Source organism: Panthera tigris, chromosome D4 (assembly GCF_018350195.1).
Source record: "Panthera tigris isolate Pti1 chromosome D4, P.tigris_Pti1_mat1.1, whole genome shotgun sequence".
In the NCBI taxonomy this organism is placed as follows: Eukaryota; Metazoa; Chordata; class Mammalia; order Carnivora; family Felidae; genus Panthera; species Panthera tigris.
In genome coordinates, this window is record NC_056672.1 from 71,241,715 (window position 1) to 71,258,420 (window position 16,706).

The following is a 16,706-nucleotide window of genomic DNA, read 5'->3' on the forward strand; positions in this document are numbered from 1 at the left end:
GGAGATCTGGGTAAGTAGGAGACAGTTACAGAAAGGAGACAGTTTACATATGTTTTTAAATGATCTATTATTCCACTATCATAAGGCAACCAGTTTTTTTTTTTAAGTTTATTTTGAGAGCAAGAGTGAGAACGAAAGAGAGAGGGGAGGGTTGGGGGAGAGAGGAAGAGAGAGAATCCCAAGAAGTCTCTGTGCTGTCAGCGTGAAGCCTGACGCAGGGCTTGAACCCATGAACCTTGAGATCATGACCTAAGCTGAAATCAAGAGTCAGACGCTTAATCGACTGACCCACCCAGGTGCCCCACATATTTTTTATTTAAACTACAAATCTATTTTTTTTAACTTTTAAAACAGAAAAACATAATTTTTTTTAATCTATATGATTCTCAATTAATCTCTCACTCTCATCTAGATGGATCATTGAGATACACTAACCTAACATGCTTCCCAGGAAGTGTTTGGTAGGAGAGTTTTCAAAATGGCCCAAAGGTAGGAATGGTCATAGCAACACTAGCAGGAAGACGAAACCCTAAGACTACAGTGAAAAATATACAGAATCAAAGAGAAATGTACATGCATAGGATGTACCTTTATCCATTCTGTTTTGTCTACAAATTTGGCAGCCAGTTTTTCTGGATACACAGAGACAGCTTCCAGCAGACAGTACATGACTGGCAAACCTAAATGAGACAGAATTCCGTTTTAGCTTCAAGAAAAGCGGTAAACACACAGGGTTCACTAAATTCCTTTTAAGTATAAGGCCCCTGCTTTGGAAGGCATCTCCCAGTTCTACAAAACAAAAATCAACTTAAATCCAGTAGGTGATTCAATACAGCAAGTTTACAGACTAAATACCTATAAAAAGATATACCATTCTTCATACCCACTTCCAAAGTAAAAAACATTATCTATTGTTAGCATTTCTTTCTGAAGGAGTAACAGTGTATCCAGGATGAATCAAGTAAGTTCAGAAAAGAAACAAAGACTAATGTTCAGGTACAGGAGTGAAGAGAGTTAAGATTAGATTTTTGCCTAAGTGCTTTACCATCTGTCCTCAGCCGCACAACCACCTACCTCCAACACCTGCCAGCAGCTGCTGAAGCAGGCCAACGTAGATCTGAACAGGGTTGGTCTCTCCACTCTTGGAAGAAGATGATGAGGATGTCGCCTGACTACCTGACATCAGAGTCCGTATGTAGCGTCCAATGGCCGGGGCGTGATCTTGCATATCGGCCAAACTCTGGGAGGTGGGCACCACTCCGGCACTGTGCGCTAGGCACGTGCGCAAGTACAGGACGATCTGAAAGCAGAAGGAGGAAAAGCAGTCAAGCTCCTCAAGAAGTCAGTGTGGGAGGGTGTGCTGCAAAAGGACACTTTCCTAGCTTCATTTCCCCACCCTCCCTCATAAAGCTATTCGACAATCCTCACAAAAGCTGGAAAACATGACTCAGTAAGTTAACTGAAATTACAGTAATGCAGCACAGTTTACATAACAAGCTTTTATAAATCCAGAGTGTTTTTAGTGGAGTTTAATGGAGTTAAAATGCAAACTCAACTTTTTTAAAGTCTAAACAATTACAACAAAATCATTATTTTTTAAAAGATGGGGGGGGGGGGAGAGAGAGAAAGGGGGAGAGAGAGAGTGTGAGCAGAAACCTGGGGCAAATCATCTATTCCTGTAGAACTCCAGTTGTATTTAACCTCTACCAACGTAAGAATTTGAGAATATGGGTTCGTACCATCTACCCAAAGAGTAGAGACAACACCATAAAAACTTGTGATATAAACTGGCTAACAAGGAGTCCTCTGGAAGTTCTTCCCTTGAGAGCTAAAATAGGACAGGTGACAATTCCACCGTGGGTATTCTTACTCACTCTGAACAAGATTACCTCCTGTTGTTTAATTAGTGCAAGTCAATGACCTAAATAGATAACCCAAACAACCTCGGCATATTGTTGGCTTTAAATTCAAATCTAATTTGCTGTAATAATTTGCTGAAAATAACAACAATAATCAATGCAGAGCACCCAGTTCCTCCACAAAGAGAATCTCACTGAGCTAAATATACTTAAAGACTCCACCATGAATTAAAATAATACCAATTACCAAGGGGCACCTGGGTGGCTCAGTCAGTTAAGCATCGTAACTCTTTTGATTTTGGTCCAGGTCATGATCTCACAGTTTATGAGATCAAGCCCCACATCGGGCTCTATGTACCGATAGCACGGAGCCTGCCTGAGATTCTTTCTCTCCCCCTCTCTCTGCCCCTCCCCCGTTCTCACTCTCTCTCTCAAAATAAATAAACTTTTTAAAAACTTAAATAAATAATAAAATAATACCAATTACCAAATGCTTTTTTTCTAATAAACAACCTGGTGAAAAACAATGACATCACAATATGGGTTTATGTAGAACACAAAAAAGTTTGGACATCTCTTTGGGTGTGACATGATCTTTCAGAATGTGTAGAGAGAGAGAAATGGAAACCTATCCCAGTCCCACCTCTCCAAAGGCCGCTGGGTTAAACGGAAGGACAGTGGTCCCAGTCATGTACTTGGCTGGAGTTTTCATTCGATGGGAAGCCTGATAAAAATAAGTCAAAAACAAACACTATTACTAAAAAATGGAGCACATGTGCCCCTCCTCAATTCAAACATAATTGTATTTCTAACTACATTATTGTTTGCTACCGTTTTTTTCTAGTCACAGCATTTTTCCATCAATCATGCTGACTGCACATGTCCCTCAAACCCTAAATGACAGGTGCGGTGCTTTTTTTCCTGGCTTTTCTCTCCTTTTCTCCTGGCGTGTTTACTGCTTGTTTAAAAAGAATAAACTGCTCCAGGCATCTATTAACACTCACCTCGGGCCACTGCAGGCCCGTTATTTTCATTACTAATGGAGCAAGAGGAAAATATGTGCACAAAAGCATCTTCTGACCACAAATGTGACTGTGCTATAGAGAATTATGGCTATCTAGTCCTCACCTCCAACTCCCTTAAGATATCTGTCTTTGCAGAAAGCTAGGACTACCAGCATACTCAAAGAAACACTGATGTAAAAAGAGGGACAGGATCAGGGCTGGGGGGTCACGATAGCCAACACTCTGTCTGATCCACCAGCAGAGAGAACTGCGCACACGTGGGAGGTTTGCAAAAGCAGATGTGATGCCCTCCTATGATCAGAGTGGAAAAAATCTGACCTATTTCCTGAAGCATTCTTAAACTTATGGTTCCTAAATAATTCTCTCAAAAAATAAAAAAGGAGACCTATGTTTAAGAATGTCATACCAAGGGGAAAATGTTTAAACCTAGTCAGAATGTTAAAGAGCATATAAGGAATTATAAGTAATTCAGATTGGGGCAAAACAAATCAATTTTGAGAATTACATTTTCTTCATTTTGTATTCTCTTCCTCTACTGTAAATATTAACATTGTTAAAAACCTTACTACTATTCAACATTTAGCAATGACATTTCAAATATGTCACCTAAAAATGCGTTTATTTTTATCATTCATTATATGACCCACACTAATTTTCTGAAGTCAAATGCCATACCTTTTCTTGAATATAATACACCATTTCTGGGAAAGAAGGCATCTGCTTAGAAGCATTTTCTTTTCTGTTTCTACCAGGAAGACATCTTAATACTCGCTGTGCCTCTCCATGAACTTCTTCTCGTCTTTCAGAAAGACGAATAAAAATAAAAAATTAATTTCAATAATGGCAAAATGATCGTCTGATGATTAAGAACAGCAATTTTATTTGACAGCTGGGGTTCTGAGAAAATGTCTTAAATACGTTCTTGGCTATCTAAGAAAAAAGTCATAAAATACACTGCAAGAAATTACTTCTCTTTGGAAATATCTTGAAATTTGAACAGTTATGTGGCTTACCCAGAAATAAACAAGATAGGGTATAACTACAGGTCTCTATCATATCAAGGGCCATATTTTTAACTCTTTAATAAATTGCTTCTAAATTCCATAGACCAACATTAAAAACAATATAAATTTTAGTAATTTTCAAATAATTTTAAATGAACCCAAATTCAAATTAACACCTTTTGAAACTTACGGATCTCCTGCAGCTAGTAAGAGCAAATATCTGGACGGTATATGATCTGAGGGAAACACCGTGCTAGCAAATTTCACAGCCACCTGTCGAACTTGAACTTCAGGCTATTTGACACATGAATTCATGTTCACACAAACACATACAGATTTTAAAAAAAGAAGAAGAACTCAATTAGCAACAATTCATTCCAGTCAAGATAAGTCATCTTAATTGTAAACAATCAAAATTAAAACTGCTATTTTAGGAAGTATGTCTAAATAAATAAAGACAAATCATGTGTTGAAAATCTTTAATCAAGTTGTTTAGAAGCTTTGGAAAGTGACATCACTTAAAAAGTACTTTTATGATCTAAAAGGACCCTCCAAGTAAAGCAGGAAGACCCACCAAGACCATACACAGCCAGAGAATCTCTGTACGTGCACATCCTCAGGCCAACTTTGGGACCAAGGTCACTGCAAACGGTTTCTGGCCATCACCCCTGCTTCCCCAATTCTCAAACTCTTAGTCACATGAATGAAATTAAGACATTCTGCAGCGAACACGAACAGAGGTTACTTGGAATCTCTACAAATTTGGAGCAAAATATGTCCAAATTTTTCAGATTAGCTCTAGTTAAAACAGACTCCAAAGCAGTTTCAACTATGTAAACATATTCAATTAACTTAAATAGATTAAGTATCTATGAATACAAAGTTCAACCGGAGAAGCAGTTGAAGAATCTTTATTCTGAAAAGCCTTATTCTCATGCACTTCCCCCGCCCCAGGTCCTTCTCTTAGTCACAAACCTAACATCGTGAGAGGAGAGCGATAGTAAGAAACAGATACTGTCCTACATTCAGGTCTATCTTGCTCTTTATCATTCCTTGAGCTACAATAAACAGCAATGATATTAAGGACTAGTTCATATGATTTAGCCTACAGTCTGGTTGCTTTCAGTGTAGTCTAAGAATATAAATTAGCTTTGCTGTAGTAATACTGTTACATGATTTTATCTGTGTAGGTACAACCAGCACCCACATGCCTTATACAAGCATCATGCATCCTTGTAAGGTTACCTAGGGAAAGTCTTAAGTATTCTAATGAGTTTCCAAAAAGCCTACACTTCTTTGTCCACAATATATGACTATGAACCATGTACAAGAGCATCTGACAATGGAACTCTACATACAGTAATTTTCTTAAGTGTATATAATAATCCTGTCATATTTCAATAGAAACCAGATACCTTTCTGAACCTTCAGTAATTCCCTCGATATGAATATATTAAATATGCCAGCCACATTTCAGTAGGACACAACATATTAATCACACTAAGACTTTTTGACATCATTCCCTCTTCTAATCTCCCTTTCTACTCCTAGAAATGGAGGACAAAGAACTAACTACAGCAAATACATATTATTTTTTATTGTATAATATATATTGCGTATACATATTGCATGTACATATTGAGTACATATAGATAACTCAAAATTCTCTACAAACAGCCATGACGCCCAAATAAAGTCTAGAAGGAAGAAGAGTATGTGTGATGGTACTGGCTTACTTCCTACACACTCATTATAATGTATAAAATTTGTCTTTCTCTCCTTCTGCTTAGCCAGTGGACTGTAGGGTTCAACTACCAGGTAAGACAAAAGACTTCCAACTTGGGAAAACACAATATTAAGAACAGTTTCCCAGCATGAAAGGCTTTAAACATAAAGCCTCTGTGAATATCACCACTCCCTCTTCCCTAAAATCATATTCCCATCACAAAGTATCAAAAATCAACCATAGGGGCGCCTGGGTAGCTCAGTCAATCAAGCGCCGACTTCGGCTCAGGTTGTGATCTCACAGTTCATGAGTTTAAGCCCCATGTCAGGCTCTGTGCTGACAGCTCAAAGCCTGGAGCCCGCTCCCCATCCTATGTCTCCTCTCTCTACCCCTCCCCCACTCACGCTCTGTCTCTCTCTCTCTCAAAAATAAAATAAACATTAAAAAAAATTTTTTTAATAAAAAAAATCAATCATAAAGCACAGCCCAAATGAAAGCAAATATTCTTACTTGTCAAGATAGTTAAGGAGAAAAGCAATTCAAGTTTTGTTCTTAAAAATGTAAAATGTCTATATTGCCAACCTCTGCAGTTCACATAGCTGGACCTACCTTTATTAAGTATGAAGCCACAAGTGCCTCCATGAGAGTTCGCTGTGCTCCCTCCAAAGTACTATAAGCTCCAACCATCATAGATAACGCTTCTTGAATAGCAAGCCGAGTCTCAGGCTCTTCCTATAAGTATGATAAAAATAGCATTTCCCTCCTGTCAGGTGTCCAGGTCAGCATCCAAATGGAAAGCATAAACTTGCCAGGTGTTTCCCTACCTTACACAGGGCTTCAAAAAGCTGCTGCACAAGAGCTATATCCTTAGTGAATAAATGGGGCATTCGACTGTAAGAGAATATAAGACCATTGTTATGATCATACATTTCCATAAGGTTGAAAGAAAATGCAACCAAACGAAAATTTTCTTGAATTGCATTTTCATCTCTGAACACAATGTCAGCATCATTAGATTACCTCCCCCAAAGAGCCAAATACTTTTTAAAGCGAATATTTAATTCTTCAGCTGTCTAATCCAAGTAACCATGATTTAAATACATACTGTCCAGATATTCCCTTTACAATATTCCATGCATTCAGTTAGCATTTCTGATTTTAATAGGAAAAAAAAAACACAATTAAGACTAAACTGCTATTTAAACTAAAGGCTATCGGACAAATGCGGTATCAGGGGATCTAGGGTGGCTTTTTTCTGAGCCCCAAAGATCCTTTCCCTGCACAGTACAGAAGAGCAAGACCCAATCTACACAGGCCAGTACAAAACCTGTACCATGGACGGAAGCACCATATAGTGCTACTGAGGGTGCTGTACCTCTATCTCCCTGCTTTGAAATATAGTGAAGGAAGAGGAAACCAGGAGGAAGTAGAAAAAGGAAATCATACTAAGCAGGAAAAAAAAAAAATCCACCTTTGGAAACAGGGCCACCCAGAATCATAATATAGCACTATCAGAAAAGAGAGTCAAAGAGATAAACCTTGATGACTGGGATTATAAAGACTGGTAATAAAGAAGCCACAAGAACACTTAAGATCAATCAAATGTCTCCAGGGTGCAAGAAAAAGTAACCCATCATGACACAATCCAGTTCAAAGTATCATTTCAAGACTACCATTTAATATGGAAACATACCTTCAAATGTAAATTGAAACGTCTCACATCATTTTCCTACTACAAGGAAAACATTTCTAAACAACCTATGGTTTAAATACATTTCCTTTCAAAATCAGAAAAAAAATTATTCTCCATCTATTATTAAATGCCACATAATTTCTCTTAGTTTACCAACAGGATATCTCTCACTGAAGAAGAGTTTACTCACCTGGAGAGTTTTCCAACAGCTGAATATGCCATTGACAGTAGCTTAGGGTCCTTGAAATTAAGAAGAAAAAAAAAGAACAAAAAACAGACAAAACAAAAAATACAGTAAACAGCAAAACATTTTTGCTGCAATTACATGCATTATTTTACTCCTTGTTAAACCTGGTCTCACTCTGCCTAACTACAAGATATTAACATCTGAACAAAACAAACCAACAAAAAAATCCAAACCCAGAATCATCACACTACTAAAAGGAAAAGGAAAAACAAAAACAAAACTTTGCATCCCCAACTCACTCCAAAAGGAAATGCAGATGTCATAAATGAAAGGGTTCTCTTAGTTGTGCTAAGTTCGGGGTATTTGCAACACCATGTAACCTGCAAACACCAAAATTCACCTTCAACACACTGGGAAAACAGCTGAACTTAGCAGAAAATTCACCACTGGTCACACACTAGGGTCCTCCATCTCTAACCCAAAACTGTGATAAGCTAACCGAAGAACAATTACCTACAAGTCGGCATGATAACAAACAGCTTCCTCTCATATCTTCCATTACAAAAAATTAAAGGGATCACAGTCATCAAGAGAGTGAGGTTCCCTCCTCAGACAGACAGAATTTTACATCGTTTTATGAAAACCAATAGTCTGATGCCTCAAAACAAAGTAACCCCTCTGTGAGCTGAAGTTCATACAATTAGCATAGGGCTCACTCTCCTGCACCTAAACGGACACTCTTAAGGAGTCATCTGTTGGGAAGACAGGCAGGTGTCATCTCCAAGTACAGGGATCGGGGCCCTGTGGTTTTACCTGACCTCTCTAATCTATTTTTAAATATACAAATTCTCCCCTAAAAACCCAAAAGCACTTTTATTTCTACCGACCATCCCAAGCATCTGACTATCCATGCCATAAAAATAACCTGGAAGGTTCCTTAGGCCTCAAAAACCACACAAATACTATTCAATAAAAGACAGGAGAGCCAAGCCCCCAAAACACAACTGCACACCAAAGAATGGCTTTTCACTAATAATACCTGTTAATGTGCATTCAGTGCACCGATAATGGTGTGTGATCTCCTTTAATCTTCACAATAATCCAATGAAGAGGTATTATTTTTCCAATCAAGAGCAGAGCTCCAAAGATTTTAAGCCACTCATCAAAGAACAAAACTAGGATTCAAACTCAATTCTAACTCCAAATGCCAGGATCTTAGTGACTATACCACTGCAAATGTGCATTTGTGTGTAGCTCAGACTTAGGAAAATAACGCCAACTGGAGTTCTTAAATCTTACTTTCTTTAGCAAATTCACCTGAACTAATGAAGACGGCATGGCACGAGGGACACAGCCAGGACAAACAGGATTCAAAACACTTGGCTTCAAGGAAGCCTCATCTCACTGAGCTTAAGGAATCAAAAACTTACTGAATGCATGTTGTTACAGAATTGTGAATAGGTAAAAGCTCAGCCCTTAAGAATTAACACTATTTCTGAATCTAAGCAAATCCAAATAAACATCCACATGAAAACAAATCATAAAATAAAATTTACTTCTTTCCATTCCATTTTTGCATAGTGCCTAAAAGCAGAATAAAGTGCAAATGCTTTAAAAAAGATAAGACCTCTCAAAATTCATATCAATTTTTTTAACACTTAGTTCCAAAAAAAAAAAAAAAAAGCAAAAGGTGGCAGTAATTTCTGAAATTTGTACCACTTCAAGTAAAAATGCTAGAAATGATGGAACAACAGCAAACTGTAACTAACTAAACCAACATGTAGACCAGAAAGGTGGATAACATTCTAAAATAGAAGCTGTTAACAATATGTAAAAGACAAGTCACTTACTTCTTTATATTCATTGATTAGCTTGGTCAGGCCATTCAAAAGCATTGGACCTAGGGGCTTAATCTTGATTTCTGGACAACTTTAAAAAAAATAGCACACATACACAAAGCAAGATAAAAATCTTGTTATTATTTATCTTTTCAGATGATTACTTCAAATAATGAGACACAACTGAAATAAATTAAAATAATCTATTGAAACCTACAACTTTTTTTTTTTTTTTTTAAGATGAGCAAACATGGATTTCTTTCTGGATAGGAAAGAAATACTTGAAACATCTGATCATTCCAACAGCTTGAAATGTTACAGTCAAATAGTTGAAAAAACTTACGTTATACAAATGTGATGCACAAACTGCAAGGATAACGTTCTCAATTTTGAATTTGTATTTGTACCAAAGAGTCCGTCATACACCACCTACAAGAAAGGGACAATGACAATACCAATTAATAGCAGCAATTTACTATTTTCAAATATTAGGCTTCAACAGCAGATCTTGTGCACCACCCCTCATTCTTCAAAATTAATGATTATAATCATTTTAGCTGACCACCGTAGGAAGCCAGCCAATCAGTGGCTCCAGTCAGTAGTCCATGAAGTACAAACACAAAGGTTGACCTTACAAGTCTGCAAAACTTGTGGCTCTACCACCAGAAAGCAACAGAGCTCACAGCAGGCCCCCTCTCTGCCACTCTGTACCACACAGGGGATACTATCAGATAAAACCACTTTGGGTGTATTAAGTTCCTCAATTACATGCAGTCATTCTGAACAGATTATATAAAAACTTCACAGAAAACACCAAGATTAAAGCATTCTACAAGCGGACAGTCGGGACACAGGTGCTCCATGTATTGTGCAGTCATGTCTAGGTGGCAAAAGAGCACATAGTACATGAGTTTTGTGCAGCATCCAGAAGGCTCAAAGAAATCTAAATTTCCCAAATTTCTACTTTTTATGGGATAGTCTTACACTTAAAAAAAAAAATCTCCTTACACTGGTTCCTAAAACTACTAGTAGTATTCTGATCTTACTTAACAACGACATGTGACTGAACACGGAACAGGACTGAGCCTCTAATGGGTAACCGACACTATGCAAGGTGTTGTGAGATACAAAGAGGGCAGCATCACTCCCAAGGCACTCGATCGTGTTGAGGGGTCAAAATGTACATACATTAAAAATGCTATAGGACAATATATAATCACATGCTACTTTTTTGGAAAAGACTTTTAGAAAATTTATCTGATAATGCTATATTATATAGAGTAATATGGTAAAATGAAAGAAGCAAAAGGAATAATCAACACTAATGTTTTGTCAGAAAAAATAAAATTCATGGTGCTTACATTATATGCAAAGAATTATGCTACGTTCAAAATCAAGATGAGGTAACATATGACTAATTAAAGGCACTGGTATCAGGGAAGAAGAGGCTCATCTAAATGATACCTTGAAGGATTCTATGACTGAAAGGTGGAGGGGGTGGGCGGGGCCAATTATGTAGAACAGTAATATGCAATCATTAAAAACAGGAATATAACAAAGAATGTGTGCGATGAACAAGGAGTTTGTCTTTGAATATACAAAGTTTCGGCTAGATTTATTTTGAAAACACTAAATAACTACAAATAAATTATACACCTACAGGATATCTATGAATACTCTGTCACAAAATTCTAGCTGCTTATTATGTAACATAGTGTTACTACAACCAAATATTCTGAACCAAAATTATCAAGACACTGTCTGGGAAACAGTGCTTGGGAATACCAATTATAAAACACCAATCATGAAAAAGAAATGAAAGAAGCTCCGTGATAATTTTATGTTTAAGGAGACACAAAACAATACTTTAAAGTTACTCAAATCCTAGAATGCCAGATATGGAGAATACAAGTTTTATCATCTAAGAGGAGGAAGCAGCCACTGATACAAAATAGGCTTTAAGAGGGAGAGATGCTAAGAAGTCTATGTCCACCATACAGTGAACACGAAGGAGAGTGTTCTCATTCTGGGACTGAAAGAGAAGGGTGGCAGGAAATGGGAACATTTTTCAGACGGGAGGTAGCACACTGGAGTGCATCCTGAAACATGAGTAGATGTTTACCAAGCTAAAGGGGGAAGAGGAGCTCTGCCAGGTAAAGGGAACATTCTGAGCAGAGACAGAGCCATGAAAACAGTATATTTCAAGAGGAACAATTTTTGTTGGAGCTTAAGGTACAGGGTAAGGTGGGGGTGGGGGGCAAGAGAGGAGACTGGAAGATAAATAACTGCTAACTTTTCAGCGGTTACTAGGAACCTGATAATTGAATGAGAACTAGCCACTGCTAGTGGGAAAAAAATTTCGGGTGGAAATTTAGGGTGGAATTAGGGTGGAAAAAACATTTTTTTTAGAAAAACAGGAAAAGCTCTGACACTGATTTAAGTTCAAAAGCAAATAACTAATGACAAAATTATACCCAAATCTCTCTATTCCTGAGCTCTGCTGGTCACCACTTGGATAAAAGGTAAGAGCTTTTGCAGAGGGACTCATCCCACATCAAAAGAGAGTATAAGGATTTCCAATGCAGCAAAAGCTCTGGTGGCAACAGAGAAAACAGAATGGCTGTGGGAAAGAGGAAGGGAAACAAGATAGGAGATTACTGGAATAACCAAAATAAGAAAGGACAGTCTCAATTAACACCAGCATTAAATATAGGGAGATAAAGACATTAAGAAGGCAGAATCAAGAGGATTTGGCCATTGTCATCACATGGTGTTCTTTTCCACTTAACTGACTGGTAGAAACTTGTTCACTTAAAAACATTTTTGGAGCACATGAGTGGCTTAGTCAGTTAAGTGTTCAATTTTGATTTCGGCTCAGGTCATGATCTCACGGTTCATGGGTTCAAGCCCTACGTCAGGTTCTGTGCTGACAATGCACAGCCTGCTTGGGATTCTCTCTTTCTCTCAAAATAAATAGGTAAGCTTAAGAAAAGAAAAAAGAAGAGAAAAGGAGAAAAGGAGAAAAGGAGAAAAGGAGAGTGAAGGGAAGGGAAGGGAAGGGAAGGGAAGGGAAGGGAAGGGAAGGGAAGGGAAGGGAAGGGAAGGGAAGGGAAGGGAAGGGAAGGGAAGAAAAAAGAAGACGGAAAAAGAAGACAAAAAAACACACATTTTTGGATAAGAGCAACTCAGAAAAACATTAGTTTGAAAGGACAGTCACCATACATTTAAGTTGGATGTTAACTATATATAGTACACACTCGACAACAAAAATTTTTTAAATCATTTCTGCAGTTACACTTGAGATAGAAAAAAAAGATGGATTCTCATTAATCTTGTTAATACGTCAATGCATCTCCTAAATATCCATTAATGCATTTCTTTCTCTAATTAAACAGACATAAAAGTTGTAAACAGGCCATTTTTCTCTGCAAAGAACAAATTACCTGAATGTTAGCAGGGAACGTTTCTGCAGCTTGTCTAGAACGAAGGAGATGGGGGACAATCTTCAACTTGACCCTTGTACTGACTGGGTCCCTCTTCAGCTCTGGCTTCAGAACTGCTCCCTGTTCAAAAGATGTTTAATTGTAACTCAGCATTTCAAAATTACTGTGTGCTGAAAAAGTCATGAGAGATCATCTAAATCAGTAGTCTCTCAAGCTTTTGTTTCAAGATCACTTTACACTCTTACAAACTACTGAACACACAGAGTTTTTGCTTATATTGGAACACCTATCACCATACGCTACATTAAAAACTAAACTGAGAAATTTTTACATATTCACTTAAAATTATATTAATAAACCTATCATATATTTTAATAACATATTTTTTAGAAAATTAACTATATTTTCCCAGACAGAAAACTGTACTGACATTGTTTCATGTTTTTCTATAAATATCTTGATTGTCCACCTTAATAGAAGAGAGTTGGATTCTTTTATCTTCTACATTCAATCTATTGTGGTTATGTTATTTTGGTTAAATTACATTAAAAAAAAAAAACCCAGTTTCAAAAAAGATACATGGTTGGAAAACTTGGGATGATTTTAGCCTTTTCAGGTACTTGTAGATATTCTTTGACACTATGCCAAAACTTAATAAACAACAGCACCTTGAAGGTTAAAATCTGGATTTGAAACCGTTATCACTGAACTTTTGCATATTGTGTCATCCTAAATTCCACTGAGCTATAACCTTTTAACACTTCTATAACATCACCGGTCATTTGGAAAATAGTGGCTCACTGAGTTAAGCAAACATCTCATTATAAAGCATTTTTAAAAATCACACGTTAATATCACCACCAGTCTCATCAGAAAAATCTGTAGGTACTAACAAGCAGTCAGGCTCATTGTGATGGGATTCAAGTTTCCCTAAATTCTAACTTTTGCTTGAAAGTTCAACTTTTACCACTGGCAATAAACTGTATTAACTGTTCTTGAAGCCTCATTTCTTCACTTTGGAGAATATATCTGCCAAATACCATCTCAATAACCACAGTTGCCCTGTCTACAGGTAAAATAAGTTTTACCGCTTCATCAAAGATATTCTTAAGTAAAGCTGAGTTTTCTTCTTTTTTTTTTTCAACCATGAGTGCTGACGATAAAGAGCAGAATAACTACTAGCACTATTTGGTGACACAGTTCTGGTCTGTGCTAAGACCCCAGCAGTGACACCATCATCGTTTTAGCACCATCAGTATAAATATCAACATGGTTTAAAAAAAAAAAAAAAGTCTCCCTATGACCCAACAAGGGTGCACGGACCACATTCTAAACACCACAGATTTAATCAAACCCTTTCATGTTCCACATGAAGAATATGAGCCAAGAAAAGCTCTGTAATTAGCCAAATTCCTCCTCCCCAGTACAACATTTATGTGCAGCCACTCAGGACCAGAACCCAGAGTGACAGGGAGGCTCCCAGTTCCCAATTCATTGTTCTTTCTGCTACATGACACTCAATTTAACCTAACTGGAAATGGTATGACTTTTAAAATAACTATTTATGGCTTAAAAAGCAGACAAGCAAACAAACAAACAATAAACCTTGTATGTCTGGATATGGACTTGAGAACACTTTTAAACACAGTGAACCAAACAGAACTTAGGTCATTAAGCAAACGCCTTAATTTGAGGCTTCAGAAGAACCCACCTATTGTTCTAGATTCTAGACCAGAGGTCAACAAACTAGAGCCTATGGCCAAATCTGGCCCACCATCTGTCTTGATATGAGTGAAGAATATGTTTATGTTTTCAAATGATTCTTTAAAAATCAAAAGAATAATATTTTATAATATACGAATATCATATGAAATTCAAATTTCAGTACCCATAAAGATATACTGGCACACAGCCATGCTCCTTCTGTTATGTGCTGCCTATGGCTGCTTCCATGTTAGGGCAAAGTTAAATAGTTGCTGCCTCAGAACCACATGGCCAGCAAAGCCTAAATAATTTACAGAAAACAGGTGTGGATCCCTAATCTACACAGTGTATCATCATTATTTAAGCACAGGAATTGAAACTACCAGATCAAATAAACTAAGTTACCAGAAAATTTTAATCCACCCAGACTAGCATGGCTTAAAATTTCCTCCTATATTTCCTACAGTACAGGTTCGGCTTAAATCAAAATAACTAGGGAGAAAAAATTCAAATATATGGAGCTCCTATCAACCAAATGTTTTTTATTACGATGTGAGAATAAATCAAAACAACCTACCTCTTTCGTCTTCAGTGGTATATCTCCAAGGTATACCTTGTACATCTTATTAATGATGGCAGGATTATTCCAGTCAATCAAGCTACAGAAGGTTTCAACACAGCTTGTTAAAATTATTTTTCTCCCACTTCAATTATCTCAAAAAACACACAGCCCCAATATTTGTTACCAAAGGAAATGTTAGAAATACACAAATGAACTGGGCAACTGACATTGTAGAAGAAAAGGAAAGGGATTAATTTAGATCAAAATTAGTTTTTAAACAGAAATACATTAAGTATGGGCACCTGGGTGGTTCAGTTGCTTGAGTGTCCAGCTCTGTATTCCAGCTCAGGTCAAGATCCCACAGTTCGTGGGATCGAGCCCCGCATCGGGCTTTGTGCGGAGAGCATGGAACCTGCTTGAGATTCTGTTTCTCCCTTTCTCTCTGCGCCCCCCGCCCCTTTCAAAAATAAATAAATAAACTGAGGCACCTGGATGGCTCAGTCAGTTAAGTATCCAACTTTGGCTCAGGTCATGATCTCGCAGTTCATGAGTTTGAGCCCTGTGTCGGGCTCTGTGCTGATGGCTCAGAGCCTGGAGCCTGCTTCAGATTCTGTGTCTCCCTGTCTCTCTGCCCCTCCCCTGCTCGTGCACTGTCTCTCTCTCTCAAAAATAAATAAACGTTAAATAAATAAACTTTAAAAAAATACAGTAAGTCACTTATCCCACCCTGACTCAAAAAATCATTATATCCACAGTCCAATTTGACACCACACAAGAAAAAATGGACTGCATTCCACTCTCAAGGCCAATGCCATGGAGCAGTTCTGACAGAGCAGAGCTAGACTACGCTTGTTCAAAGAGCCCTGAGCCAAGCATCTGTTTAACCATTTGGAAATTCAAAAGTGACAAGGAAAGCGACAAAAAAATTCAACCATTAAACCCACACCCTAAGAAGCCCCTCCCATTTCTCTTAAATTGTGTCACTGTGATTCCTAGCCTCCCCCTCTTCCTTATCTATCAGCACATATTTGCAGCTTTATCATCTAATTCTATACAGCAGTCATGCTGCCATTAGTCACTGAGACTTGCTCCTTAGTGAGCTCCACCAGCAGGTGAATTAGAATATAGCGTTGATTGGCGGTGGGCACCTGCCCTCTGCAGCAGCCCCTCCCAGTCATTTTACAAACCTAGCAACACTGCAATCCTGCATTTCACGTATCAGTGAGATTTAACAATACTGTCTTCTCTCTGTCTTTTGACATTGGTTCTGCTTCAAGCTATACTGTATCTGTGTAAACACAGTTTACGATGCTGCTTTGACGGTTTTTCTTATCCACCTCTTCTTTCATAGTTTATCAATCTGCCTCTTCCACTATCCTTGAAGACGGTCCACGATTCTATTTTAGTTATTATTCACCTCCATCTTTCCTCAGCCGATTGCTACTAACTAATCCTCAAGCTCTACCTCTGTTTCCCTTCTATAAATACGTCAGGTATATTTTGACAAAACACACACACATTAGTAAAATGAAGTAAAACTTAACAGTAAAACAAACTAAACACTTTAATAAGGATAATTTTTACTGTATCGTATATTTTCCTTTTGCCATCTTTATAGTTTTAGAAATGTATAAACATATGTTTGATGTGAAAATTCAAAAATGT

The 16,706-nt window shown here is 37.6% G+C and overlaps 1 protein-coding gene across 5 annotated transcripts in view; it reads right to left on the reverse strand.

Annotated features, from left to right (window-relative positions):
* Positions 1–16,706, reverse strand: part of ECPAS (Ecm29 proteasome adaptor and scaffold) — a 103,525-nt gene that overhangs the window by 44,528 nt on the left and 42,291 nt on the right. For all 5 annotated transcript variants that reach the window (XM_042965169.1, XM_042965168.1, XM_042965170.1 and 2 more), the window contains 12 exons: positions 15,057–15,138; positions 12,776–12,895; positions 9,676–9,761; positions 9,345–9,423; positions 7,498–7,547; positions 6,439–6,505; positions 6,224–6,346; positions 4,079–4,182; positions 3,560–3,683; positions 2,503–2,583; positions 1,075–1,300; positions 589–680 (listed from right to left, as the gene is read on the reverse strand). In XM_042965169.1, coding sequence (XP_042821103.1) covers positions 589–680; positions 1,075–1,300; positions 2,503–2,583; positions 3,560–3,683; positions 4,079–4,182; positions 6,224–6,346; positions 6,439–6,505; positions 7,498–7,547; positions 9,345–9,423; positions 9,676–9,761; positions 12,776–12,895; positions 15,057–15,138 — 1,234 coding nt within the window. The remainder of the gene's footprint in view (positions 1–588; positions 681–1,074; positions 1,301–2,502; positions 2,584–3,559; positions 3,684–4,078; positions 4,183–6,223; positions 6,347–6,438; positions 6,506–7,497; positions 7,548–9,344; positions 9,424–9,675; positions 9,762–12,775; positions 12,896–15,056; positions 15,139–16,706) is intronic.